Raw genomic sequence first — 18,473 nt, 5'->3', positions numbered from 1 at the left:
TCAGCAGCAGAGAGATCCTTTTTATTTCCCATATTGCTTGAAACCTGTGACCTGCATAATAATGTGGAACATCATTTTTGAGTAGTTTTCCTTTAATTAGAATCACCTGGAAAACTAATTATCACATGTGTTTAAGATTGATTTCAGTGATTCATTGAGCCCTGAGACACAATACCATGCACAAGTTTATTTGAAAAACAAAACAACTAAATCTTTAAGACACTTAAATCCAATTTGCATAATAATTTGGAACACAGTGTAATGCAGCCACCACCCTACAGAATATAATGCAGCCACCCCATGAAATATAATACAGCCCACCTCCCCATAATTGATAATGTAGCCCCCATAGAATATAATGCAGCCCCCCATAGTATATAACACAGCCTCCCCCATAGAATATAATACACCCACAATAGTATATAACACAGCCACAATAGTATATAACACGGCCTCCTCCATAGAATATAATATACCCCATAGTATATAGCACAACCCGCATAGCAGATAACACAGCCCACGTAGTATAGAGCACAGCCCACACAGTAGTATACAGGGGACTGCCCACACAGTAGTATACAGCACTGCCCACACAGTAGTATACAGCACAGCCCACACAGTAGTATACAGCACAGCCCGCACAGTAGTATACATAGCAGAGCCCACATAGTAGTATATAGCACAGCCCACACAGTAGTATATAGCACAGCCCACACAGTAGTATACAGCGGCGGCGCTGGGGGGGAGGGTGAGTCAGCGCACAGCGGCCCACTACTGGCACCAGCCCTTCTGGCATTTGCCAGAACTGCCGATGGCCAGTCCGGCCCTGGATCCAAGAGACTTGTGCGAGTTTCTCGCATTGCATACACAAGTGTGACCCACGCCTTTGGTACAGAAACCTTTGTTGGCAATTTCAGAGGTCAGATGTTCTTTGTAGTTCTTGAACAAGTTTGCACACACTGCAGCAGGGATTTTGGCCCACTCCCTTATACAGATCTTCTCCAGATCTTTCAGGTTTCGGAGCTGTCACTGAGCAGCATTTAGTTTCAGCTGCCTCTAAAGATTTCCTATTGTTTTCTTGTCTGGAAACTGGCTAGGCCACTCCAGCACCTTGAAGTGCTTCCTATGGAGCCACTCCTTAGTTGCTCTGGCTGTGCGTTTTGGGTCATTGTCATGCTGGAAGACCCAGCCACAACCCATTTTCAATGCTCTTACAGAGGGGAGTGTTATGATCCCAGTGGCTGGGGATCACAGGAAATACTAGCTAAGTAACTAAACATAGACACGAGCTCTAGGGAGGTGGTAACTGGACTGACCGCAAAACCTGATCCTATCCAAACACACTAAAGGTAGCCGGTGAACGTGCCTAAAATCCTGGACGTCTCGACGCAGCCTGAGAAACTGACTACCCCTAAAGAGAAAGCAAGACCTCACTTGCCTCAAGAGAAATAACCCCAAAGATATAGGAAACCCCCAACAAATAATAACGGTGAGGTAAGGAGAAAAGACACACGTAAGAATGAAAACAGATTCAGCAAATGAGGCCCGCTAATACTAGATAGCAGAAGACAGATAGCGAACTGTGCGGTCAGTAAAAAACCCTACCAAAATATCCACGCTGAGAAATCAAGAACCCCCACACCAACTAACGGTGTGAGGAGAGAAACTCAGCCCCCCTGAGCTACCAGCAAGCTGGGAAATCACATATTAGCAAGCTGGACAAGAAACATATAGAACACTGATGATCAAAAAATGAACAAAACGGAAACTTAGCTTCTCTTGAAGAGACTGGGAGCAAGGTAGTCAGAAGGAATCAGAATAGCACTGAATACATTGACAGCAGGCATAGACTGAGAGTCCAAGTGAGCTTAAATAGAAAACCAGCCCACAAAACGAGACAGCTGATGCCAGTCACAAACCTGCAGAAAGACAGCACTCACACAGTACCACTTGTGACCACAAGAGGGAGCCCAGAAATAGAGTTCACAACAGGGGAGGAGGTTGCTGGCCAAAATACATGACCCCATCCATTCTCTCTTCAATACAATGCAGTCGTCCTGTCTCCTTTGCAGAAAAACAGCCCCAAAGTATGACTTTTCTCCACCATGCTTCACAGTTGGGATGGTGTTCTTGGGGTTGTACTCATCCTTCTTCCTCCACAGCAAGTGGAGTTGATACCAAAAAAGTCTATTTTGGTCTCATCTGACCACATGCCCTTCTCTCATGACTTCTCTGGATCATCCAGATGGTCACTGGCGATCTTTAAAAGGGCCTGGACATGTGGAGCTATGAGCAGGGGACCCTGTGTGCCCTGCATGATTTGAATCCATGCCGGACTTTAATCCAGGATGGCGTAGTGTGTTACTAACAGTAATATTTGAGACTGATCCCAGCTCTCTTCAGGTCATTGACCAGGTCCTCCTGTGTAGTTCTGTGCTGATTCCTGACCCTTCTCGAATCATCCATTCCCCACGAGGCGAGATTTTGCATGGAGCCCCAGGCCGACGATGATTGACAACTGTCTTGTTTCTTACATTTTCTAATAATTGTGCCAATAGTTGTTGGCTTCTCACCAAGCTGCTTGCCTATTGTCCTGTAACCCATACCAGCCTTGTACAATTTTGTCCCTGGTGTCCATAGCTCTTAGGTCTTGGCCATGGTGGAGAGGTTGGGGTGTGATTAAGTGTGGACAGGTGTCTTTTATACAGGTAACGAGTTCAAACAGCTGCAATTAATACAGGTAATCAGAGTAGGAGGGCTTCTTAGAGAAAAACTGACAGGTCTGTGAGAGCCAGAATTCTTGCTGGTTGGTAGGTGATCAAATAAATAATTAGCATTTTATTGCATGAAATAAGTATGTGAAAATCATACAATGTGATTTCTTGGATTTATTTTTAGATTTTGTCTCTCAGGTGAAGTGTACCTACTATAAAAATTACAGACCTCTCTCCATTTTTTTTTTAGGTGGGAAGCTTGCAAAATCGGCAGTGTATCAAATACTGTATGCACTAATGGTGGGGTTTGTGCGCATTTAGGGTGATGAAGAGGGACATGGGGGCTCATTGTGGGGTATGTACGGATTTAGGGTGATGAAGAGGGACATGGGGGCTCATTGTGGGGTATGTACGGATTTTGGGTGATGTAGAGGGACATGGGGGCTCATTGTGGGGTATGTACGGATTTAGGGTGATGTAGAGGGACATGGGGGCTCATTGTGGGGTATGTACGGATTTAGGGTGATGTAGAGGGACATGGGGGCTCATTGTGGGGTATGTGTGGATTTAGGGTGATGTAGAGGGACGTGGGGGCTCATTGTGGGGTATGTGTGGATTTAGGGTGATGTAGAGGGACATGGGGGCTCATTGTGGGGTATGTACGGATTTAGGGTGATGTAGAGGGACGTGGGGGCTCATTGTGGGGTATGTACGGATTTAGGGTGATGAAGAGGGACATGGGGGCTCATTGTGGGGTATGTACGGATTTTGGGTGATGTAGAGGGACATGGGGGCTCATTGTGGGGTATGTACGGATTTAGGGAGATGTAGAGGGACATGGGGGCTCATTGTGGGGTATGTACGGATTTAGGGTGATGTAGAGGGACATGGGGGCTCATTGTGGGGTATGTGTGGATTTAGGGTGATGTAGAGGGACGTGGGGGCTCATTGTGGGGTATGTGTGGATTTAGGGTGATGTAGAGGGACATGGGGGCTCATTGTGGGGTATGTACGGATTTAGGGTGATGTAGAGGGACGTGGGGGCTCATTGTGGGGTATGTACGGATTTAGGGTGATGTAGAGGGACGTGGGGGCTCATTGTGGGGTATGTGCGGATTTAGGGTGATGAAGAGGGACATGGGGGCTCATTGTGGGGTATGTACGGATTTAGGGTGATGAAGAGGGACATGGGGGCTCATTGTGGGGTATGTACGGATTTTGGGTGATGTAGAGGGACGTGGGGGCTCATTGTGGGGTATGTGCGGATTTAGGGTGATGAAGAGGGACATGGGGGCTCATTGTGGGGTATGTACAGATTTAGGGTGATGTAGAGGGACATGGGGGCTCATTGTGGGGTATGTGTGGATTTAGGGTGATGTAGAGGGACATGGGGGCTCATTGTGGGGTATGTACGGATTTAGGGTGATGTAGAGGGACCTGGGGGCTCATTGTGGGGTATGTACGGATTTAGGGTGATGTAGAGGGACGTGGGGGCTCATTGTGGGGTATGTGAGGATTTAGGGTGATGTAGAGGGATATGGGGGCTCATTGTGGGGTATGTACGGATTTAGGGTGATTTAGAGGGACATGGGGGCTCATTGTGGGGTATGTGTGGATTTAGGGTGATGTAGAGGGACATGGGGGCTCATAGTGGGGTATGTGGGGATTTAGGGTGATGAAGAGGGACATGGGGGCTCATTGTGGGGTATATGTGATTTAAGGTGATGAAGAGGAACACGTGGGCTCATTTTGTGGATTTAGGGTGAAGAGGGACATGGGGGCTCATTGTGGGGTATGAGGGCATTTAAGATGATTATACAGGTGCTACTTGTGAGTCCCATGTAGGGGACGCCTGTATAATGACGGATGGTTGCCCTGTGCTGGCCGCCTCTTGCTGCCCACAGGTTGCCCGGGGTTCGGTTTCCATGAGGGTTCACAGTACACTGAGCCTTCCAGAGGAGCAGTCACAGTGCATGGCGGCAGCCCCGCTCCGGCCCTCACACCCCGGCCAGCTCTGCTCCTGAGGCCGGAACACAGGGAGTCAGGACGTGTGGTGTCGTGCAGGGCTGCGAGTGGCTCCGGGGGCAGGTGGCGCTGCGGGCTCTGTAGCCATATTCCTGGCTGCAGTAGTCCCGGCCTCGTCCCCTCCCGGCTCTGTCTGTAGATGTGTGTGTGTGTGTCAGGCTCCTCCCATCACTCCAGCCGCGGCCTCCTGCATCCTCTCCCGGTTGAGGCCTGCCTGCCGTCCTGGCCTGTCAGTGCTGCTGGTGACGCCGTTGTCTTTCTGTCTTCAGGCCCCGCAGCGACTCAGCCCCCTGCGCCTTCCCGCTCCTCGGTGCTGGTCATGGAGTAAGGTGCAAAATGGCGGGCGGCGGAGAGAGCCGCTTTCTGGAAGGTGAGAGCTGGGCCTGGCCGTGTACTGAGGGTAGTCTGTGATGGCGTTGTGTGCACAGTGGCTGCTCCGTGCAGACTGTGTGGTGTCTGAATATAACGCGTACAGGTGTATATAATATATGTGCAGGGTGTTATGGTGCATGTGTATATGTACAGTGTCCGCTGTATAGAGGGGTGTATATAATATGTACAGCTGTGTATATATGTACATCTGTCCACTGTATAGAGGTATATATAACATGTACAGCTGTGTATATATGTACAGTGTCCACCGCAGGGGTATATATAATATCTACAGCTGTATATAGTGCATATCTGTACATTGTCCACCGTATAGAGGGGTGTATATAACATGTACAGCTGTGTATAATGCATAGCTGTACACTGTCCGCTGTATAAAGGGGTATATATAACATGTACAGCTGTGTATATATGTCCAGTGTCCGCTGTATAGAGGGGTGTATATAATATTTACAGCGTATAGTGTATATATGTACGGTGTCTGCTGTATAGAGGGGTATATATAATATGTACAGCTGTGTATAATGCATATCTGTATACTGTCCGCCGTATAAAGGGGTGTATATATAATACTAGATGGTGGCCCGATTCTAACGCATCGGGTATTCTAGAATATGTATGTATGTATATAGCAGCCACATAGTATATAGCACAGGCGACGACATATTGTAGAATACCCGATGCGTTAAAACTGCCCACGTAGTATGTAACACTGCCCACGTAGTATGTAACACTGCCCACGTAGTATGTAACACTGCCCACGTAGTATGTAACACTGCCCACGTAGTATGTAACACTGCCCACGTAGTATGTAACACTGCCCACGTAGTATGTAACACTGCCCACGTAGTATGTAACACTGCCCATGTAGTATGTAACACTGCCCACGTAGTATGTAACACTGCCCACGTAGTATATCACACTGCCCACGTAGTATATCACACTGCCCACGTAGTATGTAACACTGCCCACGTAGTATGTAACACTGCCCACGTAGTATATCACACTGCCCACGTAGTATGTAACACTGCCCACGTAGTATGTAACACTGCCCACGTAGTATGTAACACTGCCCACGTAGTATGTAACACTGCCCACGTAGTATGTAACACTGCCCACGTAGTATGTAACACTGCCCACGTAGTATGTAACACTGCCCACGTAGTATGTAACACTGCCCACGTAGTATGTAACACTGCCCACGTAGTATGTAACACTGCCCACGTAGTATGTAACACTGCCCACGTAGTATGTAACACTGCCCACGTAGTATGTAACACTGCCCACGTAGTATGTAACACTGCCCACGTAGTATGTAACACTGCCCACGTAGTATGTAACACTGCCCACGTAGTATGTAACACTGCCCACATACTATATAGCAGCCATGTAGTATATAATGCAGCCCACGCAGTATATAACACTGCACACGTTGTATATAGCAGCCACATAGTATATAGCAGTGTGGGCACCATATCCCTGTTAAAAAAAATAATTAAAATAAAAAATAGTTATATACTCACCCTCCGTTGTCCAGCGAAGCTCTGTCGATGCGCGCGCGGCTGCCGCCAGCTTCCGTTCCCAGGATGCATTGCGAAATTACCCAGATGATGTAGCGGTCTCGCGAGACCGCTAAGTCTTCTGGGTAATTTCGCAATGCATCTCTGGGAACGGAAGCTGGCGGCAGCCGTGCGCGCCTCGGCGGATGACGGAGGGTGAGAATAGTTGATTTTTTTTAAAATTATTTTTAACATTAGATCTTTTTACTATTGATGCTGCATAGGCAGCAGCAATAGTAAAAAGTTGGTCACACAGGGTTAATAGCAGCGTTAACGGAGTGTGTTACCCGCTGCATAACGCGGTCCGTTAACGCTGTCATTAACCCTGTGTGAGCGCTGATTGGAGAGGAGTATGGAGCGGGCGCCGGGCACTGACTGGACTGGAGTAGGGAGGGACTAATTCTCGGCCGGGCTGTGCCCGTCGCTAATTGGTCGCGGCTGGCGAGCCCAATCAGCGACGCGGGATTTCTGTGACGGAAGTTGCAGACAGACAGAAGGACAGACAGAATGACGGAAGTACCCCTTAGACAATTATGTAGTAGATGTACAGCTGTGTATACATGTACAGTGTCTGCTGTATAGAAGGGTATATATAATATGTACAGCTGTGTATAGTGTATATATGTACAGTGTCTGCTGTGTAGAGGGGTATATATAATATGTACAGCTGTGTATAGTGTCCACCGTATAGAGGGGTATATATAATATGTACAGCTGTGTATAGTGTATATATGTACAGTGTCTGCTGTGTAGAGGGGTATATATAATATGTACAGCTGTGTATAGTGTCCACCGTATAGAGGGGTATATATAATATGTACAGCTGTGTATAGTGTATATATGTACAGTGTCTGCTGTATAGAGGGGTATATATAATATGTACAGCTGTGTATAGTGTATATATGTACAGTGTCCACCGTATAGAGGGGTATATATATGAGATATAGTATGTATAGCTGTGTATATTGAGTGTACAATGTATAGAGGTGTGTGTATATATGACATATATACAGCTGTGTATAGGGTATGTAATGTATATGTACACTGTAGAGGTGTTTATGATATACAGTGTACCGCTGTGTATAGTGTGTGTAATATTAGTGCACACACTATATAGAGGTACCATATATACTCGAGTATAAGCCGAGACCCCTAATTTTGCCACAAAAAACTGGGAAAACTTGATGACTCGTGTATAAGCCTAGGGTGGAAAATGCAGCAGCTACTGGTAAATTTCAAAAATAAAAATAGATACCAGTAAAAGTAAAATTAATTGAGATATCAGTAGGTTAAGTGTTTTTGAATATCCATATTGAATCGGGAGCCCCATATAATGCTCCATACAGTTCATGATGGCCCCATATAATGCTCTATACAGTTTATGATGGGCCCATAAGATGCTCCATATTAAAATATGCCCCATATAATGCTGCACAAATGCTGATTATGACCCCATAAGATGCTCCATACAGACATTTGCCCCATATAATGCTGCACAAATGCTGATTATGGCCTCATAAGATTCTCCATATAGACATTTGCCCCATATAATGCTGCACAAATGCTGATTATGGCCCCATAAGATTCTCCATACAGACATTTGCCCCATATAATGCTCCACAAATGCCGCACATGGCCCCATAAGATGCTACATACAGATATTTGCCTCATATAATGCTGCACATGGCCCCATAAGATGCTACATACAGATATTTGCCTCATATAATGCTGCACATGGCCCCATAAGATGCTCCTTACAGATATTTGCCCCATATAATGCTGCACATGGCCCCATAGAGATATTTGCCCCATATAATGCTGCACATGGCCCCATACAGATATTTGCCCCATGTAATGCTGCACATGGTCCCATAAAAAGCTCCATACAGATATTTGCCCCATGTAATGCTGCAAATGGCCCCATAAGATGCTCCATACAGACATTTGCCCCATATGCTGTTGCTGCGATTTAAAAAAAAAAAAATAAATAAAAAAAACTGACATACTCGCCTCTCAGGCCCCCGGCACTTGCTATATTCATCTGCTCCGCGTTCCACCGATGGGCGCCGCTGGGTCTTCCCCTTTGCACTGACTGTTCAGGCAGAGGGTGGCACGCACACTAATCGCGTCACCGTGCCCTCTGACCTGAGCGTCACTGCAGAGGATGGGGAAGACACAGCGGCGGCTGGCGGCGGTGGAAAGGGGAGCAAGTGAATAGCCGCACTGCGTTATACTCACCTGCTCCTGGCGCGGTGTCCCTGGTTCTCTGGCAGCTTCTTCCTGTAGTGAGCGGTCACATGGTACCGCTCATTATAGTAATGAATATGAGGCTCCACCCCTATGGGAGTGGAGTCTGGTCCATATTCATTACTGTAATGAGCAGTACCATGTGACCGCTCACTACAGGAAGAAGCTGCCGGCGCCGGAGAACCAGGGACACCGCGCCAGGAGCAGGGGAGTATTATTACACAGCGGCCGCTCCCCCTCCCCTGCCGACCCCTGGGTATGACTCGAGTATAAGCCGAGAGGGGCAATTTCAACCTAAAAAAATGGGGTGAAATTCTCGACTTATACTCGAGTATATACGGTATATGCGATATGTATGCGTGATGTGTACTAGTGCACATTTATAGTGTATATGTGTAATGATGTGTACAGCTGTGTGTATATATGTATACATACAGGTGCTTCTCACAAAATTTGAATATCATCAAAAAGTTAATTAATTTCAGTTCTTCAATACAAAAAGTGAATCTCTTATATAGTCATTACAGAGTGATCTATTTAGAGTGTTTATTTCTGTTAATGTTGGTTAAGGCTTACAGCCAAAGAAAACCCAAATGTCATTATCTCGGTAAATTAGAATAACTAACAAAAACACCTGCAAAGGCTTCCTAAACGTTTAAAAAGATCCCTTAGGTTAGGCTATGTGCACACGCTGCGGATTTTGCTGCGGATTTTGCTGCGGATCCGCAGCGGTTTTGACGCTGCAGATACGCAGCAGTTTTCCATGAGTTTACAGTACCATGTAAACCTATGGAAAACAAAATCCCCAGTGCACATGCTGCGGAAAAAAACGCGTTGTTTATTCATGTCAATTCTTTGTGCCGATTCCGTTGCGGGTTACACCTGCTCCATAATAGGAATCCGCAGGTGTAAAAACGTAGGTGGAATCTGCACAAAAACCGCAGTAAATCCATGGTAATTCCGCAGTAAATCCGCAGTGCGGTTTACCTGCGGATTTACAAAAACAGGTGCGGAAAAATCCGCAGACATCCCACCTACGTGTGCACATACCCTAAGTCTGTTTCAACAGGCTATACAATCATGGGGAAGACTGCTGACTTGACAGATGTCCAGAAGGCAGTCATCACTTAATTGTAAAGTGCTGCGGAATATGTTGGCGCTATATAACTAAAGTTATTATAATTGCTAAAGAAGCTGGCTGTTCAGAGTGCTGTATCCAAGCATATTAATGGAAAGTTGAGTGGAAGGAAAAAATGTGGTAGAAAAAGGTGCACAAGCAACTGGGATAACCGCAGCCTTGAAAGGATTGTAAAGAAAAGGCCATTCAAAAATTTGGGGGAGATTCACAAGGAGTGGACTGCTGCTGGAGTTATTGCTTCAAGAGCCACCACACACGGACATATCCAGGACATGGGCTACAAGTGTCGTATTCCTTGTGTCAAGCCACTCATGACTGATAGACAATGCCAGAAGCGTCTTACCTGGGCCAAGGAGAAAAAGAACTGGACTGTTGCTCAGTGGTCCAAGGTGTTGTTTTCAGATTAAAGTACATTTTGCATTTAATTTGGAAATCAAGGTCCCAGAGTCTGGAGGAACAGTGGCAAGGCACACAATCCAAGCTGCTTGAGGTCTTTTGTGAAGTTTCCACAATCAGTGATGGTTTGGGAAGCCATATCATCTGTTGGTGTAGGTCCACTGTGTTTTTTCAAGACCAAAGTCAGCCAGCCATCTACCTGTAAATTTCTGAGCACTTCATGCTTCCCTCTGCCGACAAGCTTTTTGGAGGTGGAGATTTCATTCTCCAGCAGGACTTGGCACCTGTCCACACTGCCAAAAGTACCAATACCTGGTTTATAAACAACAGTATCAGTATACTTGATTGGCCAGCAAACTCGCCTGACCTTAACCCCATAGATTCTCTATGGGGTATTGTCAAGAGGAAGATGAGACACCAGACCCCACAATGCAGATGAGCTGAAGGCTGCTATCAAAGCAACCTGGGCTTCCATAACAGCTCAGCAGTGCCACAGGTTCATCGCCTCCATACTACACCGCACTGACGAAGGCTAGCGCCGAAACGCGCGTCGGGGACTGGCACATCCTGGATACAGCAGCATTGCAGGTACAAACTTGCCCTGGGCGCTTTCCCTTGCTCCACTCTTTGCTTCCTCCTATTAGGATTGTTACACTTGTAAACATATTAACTATTTAAGGGGAGCAATTTGAGCTTATATTGGATTAGTGCCTAGACACTAGATGGCAGTCTCCTGCAGTTAATTGTGACCCGAGCAGCTTACCTCATCATATTTTTTGCACTTGTGCACTTTATTTATCTTTGCACTAGTGTTTGCACTTTTCTCACATATATACATATTTATTTATTATTAATTTTGGGGTATTGTATGCTAAGGAGTAAACAAACTTACATCTATATTTTTCAGTCTTCGACTATGTGATACATATATATCTATTTATTTATTTATTTATTTATTTATTCACATAGTACTGTTATATTTTAGACTGTGTATTTTATGCTGCTATATCCTTTTTGTGCCATACTTTTTTGGTTTCTTTCTCGTCCCCTACCAATTTATGTACCGTAGTGTTATTTTTTGTTACTAATATTCAATAAAATTAATCATTTTATGGACATCAGTTCGGTTTTTGTTCTTTATGTTTATATATGAATTTCCGATTTGTCTGGTATTATGTCCATTGTTTTGGGTATATGTGCACATTTTTTCCATCTTCACACATGTGTAGTTTTGCATATCCCTTGCCTTGAGTTATTTATTTAATGTTAAAAATAGGTACGCAGGACGCATGCGGAAGTAGGCGGAGCTTAAGGGAGGGCGTACGCAGCCATCCGCAGACCAGCCATACACAAGTGTGAACTTAGCCTAAGTTGTTCCACACACATGTAGATTACACTGGATGTCTCCTCACACTGGGAAATTCATCACTGCTCTCGTTACATTTATAAAACTCAAGCAGTAAGGGGTCTGCTCTATATACATGACCTAGGAGGCACTGAGACCGCTCTGTATACATGACCTAGGAGGCACCGAGACTGCTCTATATACATGACCTAGGAGGCACCGAGACTGCTCTGTATACATAACCTAGGAGGCACCGAGACTGCTCTGTATACATAACCTAGGAGGCACCGAGACGGCTCTGTATACATGACCTAGGAGGCACTGAGACCGCTCTGTATACATGACCTAGGAGGCACTGAGACCACTCTGTATACATGACCTAGGAGGCACTGAGACCGCTCTGTATACATGACCTAGGAGGCACTGAGACCGCTCTGTATACATGACCTAGGAGGCACTGAGACTGCTCTGTACAGTTGTGGCCAAAAGTATTGACACCCCTGCAGTTCTGTCAGATAATACTCAGTTTCTTCCTGAAAATGATTGCAAACACAAATTCTTTGGTATTATGTTCATTTAATTTGTCTTAAATGAAAAAACACAGAAAGAATTGTCCTAAAGCCAAATTGGATCTAATTCCACACCAAACATAAAAAAGGGGGTGGACAAATGTATTGGCACTGTTCGAAAAATCATGTGATGCTTCTCTAATTTGTGTAATTAACAGAACCTGTAACTAACCTGTGGCACCTAACAGGTGTTGGCAATAACTAAATCACACTTGCAGCCAGTTGACATGGATTAAAGTTGACTCAACCTCTGTCCTGTGTCCTTGTGTGTACCACATTGAGCTTGGAGAAAAGAAAGAAGACCAAAGAACTGTCTGAGGACTTGAGAAACCAAATTGTGAGGAAGCATGAGCAATCTCAAGGCTACAAGTCCATCTCCAAAGACCTGAATGTTCCTGTGTCTACCGTGCGCAGTGTCATCAAGACGTTTATTACCCATGGCACTGTGGCTAACCTCCCTAGATGTGGACGGAAAAGAAAAATTGGCAAGAGATTTCAACGCAAGATTGTGCGGATGTTGGATAAAGAACCTCGACTAATATCCAAACAAGTTCAAGCTGCCCTGCAGTCCGAGGGTACAACAGTGTCAACCCGCACTATCCGTCGGCGTCTGAATGAAAAGGGACTGTATGGTAGAAGACCCCACTTCTTACCCCGAGACATAAAAAAGCCAGGCTGGAGTTTGCCAAAACTTACCTGAAGAAGCCTAAAACGTTTTGGAAGAATGTTCTCTGGTCAGATGAGACAAAAGTAGAGCTTTTTGGGCAAAGGCATCAACATAGAGTTTACAGGAGAAAAAAAAGAGGCATGAAAAGAACACGGTCCCTACAGTCAAACATGGCGCAAGTTCCCTGATGTTTTGGAGTTGCTTTGCTGCCTCTGGCACTGGACTGCTTGACCGTGTGCATGGCATTATGAAGTCTGAAGACTACCAACAAATTTTGCATCATAATGTAGGGCCCAGTGTGAGAAAGCTGGGTCTCCCTCAGAGGTCATCAGTCTTCCAGCAGGACAATGACCCAAAACACACTTCAAAAAGCACTAGAAAATGGTTTGAGAGAAAGCACTGGAGACGTCTAAGGTGGCCAGCAATGAGTCCAAACCTGAATCCCATAGAACACCTGTGGAGAGATCTAAAAATGGCAGTTTGGAGAAGGCACCCTTCAAATATCAGGGACCTGGAGCAGTTTGCCAAAGAAGAATGGTCTAAAATTCCAGCAGAGCATTGTAAGAAACTCATTGATGGTTACCAGAAGCAGTTGGTCGCAGTTATTTTGGCTAAAGGTTGTGCAACCAAGTATTAGGCTGAGGGTGCTAATACTTTTGTCTGGCCCATTTTTGGAGTTTTGTGTGAAATCATCAATGTTTTGCTTTTTGCTTCATTCTCTTTTGTATTCTTTCATTTAAGACAAATTAAATGAAGATAATAATACCAAAGAATTTGTGATTGTAATCATTTTCAGGAAGAAACTGAGTATTATCTGACAGAATTGCAGGGGTGCCAATACTTTTGGCCACAACTGTATACATGACCTAGGAGGCACCGAGACCGCTCTGTATACATAACCTAGGAGGCACAGAGACCGCTCTGTATACATGACATAGGAGGCACCAAGACTGCTCTGTATACATGACCTAGGAGGCACCGATACCCCTCTGTATACATCACATAGTCACTAGGGATGCAGCATATGCATCACACATAAGACGTTGGAGCATAAATATCAGTTTTTCCAAACTCCAGTCCTCAGGGGCCTAACTCATCATGTTTTCAGGGTTTCCTTAGTATTGCACAGGTGATGGAATTATTATTTACTCATCAGAAACTGCCCCAGGTTCTCTTACCTGTGCAATACTAAGGAGATCCTGGAAGCATGATGTATTGGGGGGCCGTGAGGACTGGGTTTAGGAAACTGATGTACGTCATAGGAGACTGTAAGACGCATACAATGTGGGAGACGCTGGGGCTGCTGCTTCATGGGTAGGACTGGAGCGCAGAGCACGCTCACTCCTCCCACAAACTAAGTCCTGATGCTGGCACAGGACAATATAGGATGTAATCCTTCATTGCATTCTGTAGTGAACACTGCATGCGCATGCTCGCTGTGTTAATAGCAATTGGAGGCTATGTGCACACGTAGGAAATGTGGTGCAGAATTTTCTGCACTAAATCTGCATCTGCAGTTTCTGTGCAGTTTCTGTGCAGTTTCTGTGCAGATTCTATGCAGTTTCTGCGCAGTTTCTATGCAGTTTCTGTGCAGTTTCTGTGCAGTTTCTGTGCAGTTTCTGTGCAGTACAATGTAAATCAATGGGGAAAAAAAAAGCTGTGCACATGGTGCAGAAAAATCTGCAGCAGAAACGCTACAGAACTGCACAAAAGAAGCGACGTGCACTGCACTTCTTTGAAATCTGCAGCGTTTCTGCGCAGATTTTTCTGCACCATGTGCACAGCTTTTTTTTTTCCCATTGATTTACATTGTACTGAGAGGCTATGTTCACACGATCCTTTTTTTTGATCCTTTTTTTTTCAGGTCCTTTTTCCATGCAGGGTACAGTCCAATGTTACTCTATGGAAAACAAAAACCGCTGTGCCCACTATCCTTTTTTTCTCAGGCAAATCCGCGAGGATTTACCTGCAGAAAAAAAGAAGTACCATGTCACTTCTTTCTGCGGATTCAGCTCCTGTTTTCAACAGGCACCAATAGGAAAGTGCTGTTGAAAACCCGCAGAGGAATCTGCAGAAGAAACTGCAGGAAAATCAGCAGTGCAGTTTTGCACTGTGGGTTTTCCAAATCAGGACCTGAAAAAAAAAGGATCAAAAAAAGGATCGTGTGAACATGGCCTAAATCACAGTGCAGTTCTGCAGCGTTTCTGCAGCAGAAGAATCTGCTGCAGTTCTGCACCAATTCTGCACTAAATCTGCATCGTGTGCACATACCCGAAGGGTCGGCAGCCAGCAATGCGTTTTTTTGGCTGCCAGCCCGAGCACTACCTGGGGTCGGAGGAAAGGACATCGTGGGTTGTAGGTTACCCACTCCAGGTATGGAGTGATATATAATATGTACAGCGCTAAGCATAAATGAGTACACCTCCTTTGAAAAATAAAATTATTATTATGTCTCTGAACAAAAGAACAATTTCCAAAATTTTGAAAAGGCTGCATTTCATAGAATCTTTTTTAACCTATTATGCCACCATTCAACCTGACATCCAGAACACAGCGGAGCTTGACGATGATCACCAGAGATGATCAGCTCATCGTGAGAACTGCAGTGTAGGTGTACTTCCGGCTGAAGCGTCCCCACTACATAAATTGACATGCTGCATATTTGTTTCCGCAGGGAAGCCGGAGGTGTCCGCGCACACATAGTGGACATAGGATTTCTTGAAATCCCATCCACTATGCTGTAACATCTGGCCGCTGCACGTTCGACGCTGCTTATGTACGCAGCGTCCAACCTGCAGCTTTTCCTGACCGTGGGAACATACCTTTAAAGGCTGGATGGAGAAGGATGCTGAACTTCTCTTCAGAATTCCCCATACTTGTTTGGTTAAGTTCAGATTTGGAGACATATTTGGCCACTGAATCATTTTCACTGTGTTTTTCAGAAGTGTAACAGTGGGGGTTTGGGGTAATTGTCATGTTGGAAAAGAGCGCGTCTACCAAGGGCACAGAGTGATGGCGTCTTCTCTTTCAATATAGAGCAGTACTTCTGTGTATTCATGATTCCACCAATGAAAAATGTAGTTCCCAGGCACCAGCAGCTCTCATGGAGCCCCACATAAGGACAACTGCTACCACCATGTTTCAATGTTCGCATCATGCATTTCGAAAAAATGCACATCTACCAAGAGCACGGAGTGATGGTTGCACTACATTTTTCACAGTGGGGTAAAAATACTCCTGTTTGCAATTTTGAGGAGTAATTTCAGCCAAGTAGTATGTAACGTTCACTAACTGAAATTTATAGTACACAGATAAAAATGCAGGTAGATATAACTTTATCTTATAACAATGCTCAATGCATGAATAGATTGTTAAAGGGTATCTGTCACCCCAAAACTGGCCTTTAAGCTAAGGGTACCGTCACACATTGAAATTTTCATCGCTGCGACGGCACGATTCGTGACGTCGCAGCGTCGTATGATCATCGCTCCAGCGTCGTAGACTGCGGTCACACGTTGCAATCACGGCGCTGGAGCGATGCCGAAGTCCCCGGGTAACCAGGGTAAACATCGGGTAACTAAGCGCAGGGCCGCGCTTAGTAACCCGATGTTTACCCTGGTTACCAGCGTAAACGTAAAAAAACAAACAGTACATACTCACCCGTCGGTGTCCTTCAGGTCCCTTGCCGTCTGCTTCCTGCTCTGAGTGCAGCCGTACAGTGAGAGCAGAGCGCAGCACCGCTGTGATCTGCTCTCACTTTCCGGCTGGCACTCAGAGCAGGAAGCAGACGGCAAGGGACCTGAAGGACACCGACGGGTGAGTATGTACGGTTTGTTTTTTTACGTTTACGCTTGTAACCAGGGTAAACATCGGGTTACTAAGCGCGGCCCTGCGCTTAGTTACCCGATGTTTACCCTGGTTACAAGCGAAGACATCGCTGGATCGCTGTCACACACAACGATCCAGCGATGTCAGCGGGTGATCAAGCGACGAAAGAAAGTTCCAAACGATCTGCTACGACGTACGATTCTCAGCAGGGTGTCTGATCGCAGTAGCGTGTCAGACACAGCGATATCGTAACGATATCGCTAGAACGTCACGAATCGTAACGTCGTAGCGATGGAAATTTCAATGTGTGACGGTACCCTAAGGCCTCCGGCATCAGGGGCTTATCTACAGCATTCTGTAATGCTATAGATAAGCCCCTGATGTAACCTGCAAGATAAGAAAAAGTTGTGCGGTCCGGGTCTAGCGCCTCCCATCTTCATACAATGACGTCCTCTTTGCTGCATGCCACTGCTCCTGCGCAGGCGTACTTTGTCCTGTTGAGGGCAGGGCAAAGTACTGCAGTGCGCAGGCTCTGGGAAAGGTTAGAGAGGCCCGGTGCCTGCGCACTGCAGTACTTTGCTCTACCCTCAACAGGACAGACAAAGTACTCCTGCGCAGGAGCTGTGGCAGGCAGCAAAGAAGAAGACAACATCATATGAAGATAGGAGGCGCTGGACCCGCGACGCCCATCGGACCTGACCGCATCGGGACCGCCCCTGCATGAGTATTATCTAACTTCTTTTTCTTGTCTTGCAGGATACATCAGGGGCTTATCTACAGCATTACGGAATGCTGTAGATAAGCCCCTGATGCCGGTGGCCTTAGCTTAAAGGCCAATTTTGGGGTGACAGATACCCTTTAACAATCTATTCATGCTTTGAGCATTGTTATAAGATAAAGTTATCTACCTGCATTTTTATCTGTGTACTATAAATTTCAGTTAGTGAACGTTACATACTACTTGGCTGAAATTACTCCTCAAAATTGCGAACAAAAATCCGCTGAGTCCTACTTCCAATCTGGAATGGGGGGATATTGAGCAAGTAGAATTTAGGGTCTAATGGAATATAAAGACCCGTGATTTCAAAAATTTAAGTTTTGGCCTTACTCCAGAACCTTTGTATAATTGAACATGTCCAAAAAATATGGGTTAGGTCACTATCATCAGAACCACCTCCAACATTGGTTACATATATTAGGATTAAATTTATGTAATAACAAAGGAGTGTGGTACCAAAACATAAGCAATTTAAACTGGTTTTCCTTATACAATTAGGTCCCTATATATTTGGACAGAGAACATTTTTCTAATTTTGGTTATAGACATTACCACAATGAATTTTAAACAAAACAATTCAGATGCAGTTGAAGTTCAGACTTTCAGCTTTCATTTGAGGGTATCCACATTAAAATTGGATGAAGGGTTTAGGAGTTTCATCTCCTTAACATGTCACCCTGTTTTTAAAGGGACCAAAAGTAATTGGACAGATTCAATAATTTTAAATAAAATGTTCATTTTTAGTACTTGGTTGAAAACCCTTGGTTGGCAATGACTGCCTGAAGTCTTGAACTCATGGACATCACCAGATGCTGTG

At 45.3% G+C, this 18,473-nt stretch overlaps 1 protein-coding gene across 8 annotated transcripts in view; it reads left to right on the top strand.

The window, feature by feature from the left end:
- Positions 1-4,546: 4,546 nt before the first annotated feature.
- SENP6 (SUMO specific peptidase 6) overlaps positions 4,547-18,473 on the top strand; it is a 147,676-nt gene continuing 133,749 nt past the window's right edge. For 4 of the 8 annotated variants that reach the window (XM_077289872.1, XM_077289867.1, XM_077289870.1 and 1 more), the window contains exon 1: positions 4,910-5,109. In XM_077289872.1, the coding sequence (XP_077145987.1) occupies positions 5,076-5,109 (34 nt within the window). In that variant the 5' untranslated portion in view covers positions 4,910-5,075. Of the gene's footprint in view, positions 5,110-18,473 lie in introns of all 8 variants that reach the window. The other 4 variants (XM_077289873.1, XM_077289871.1, XM_077289868.1 and 1 more) reach the window with 2 other exon arrangements.

Source organism: Ranitomeya variabilis, chromosome 2 (assembly GCF_051348905.1).
Source record: "Ranitomeya variabilis isolate aRanVar5 chromosome 2, aRanVar5.hap1, whole genome shotgun sequence".
NCBI classification, from domain to species: Eukaryota; Metazoa; Chordata; class Amphibia; order Anura; family Dendrobatidae; genus Ranitomeya; species Ranitomeya variabilis.
Note: the sequence above shows the minus strand (reverse complement) of the source record. Positions and strands in the feature narration are given on the sequence as shown.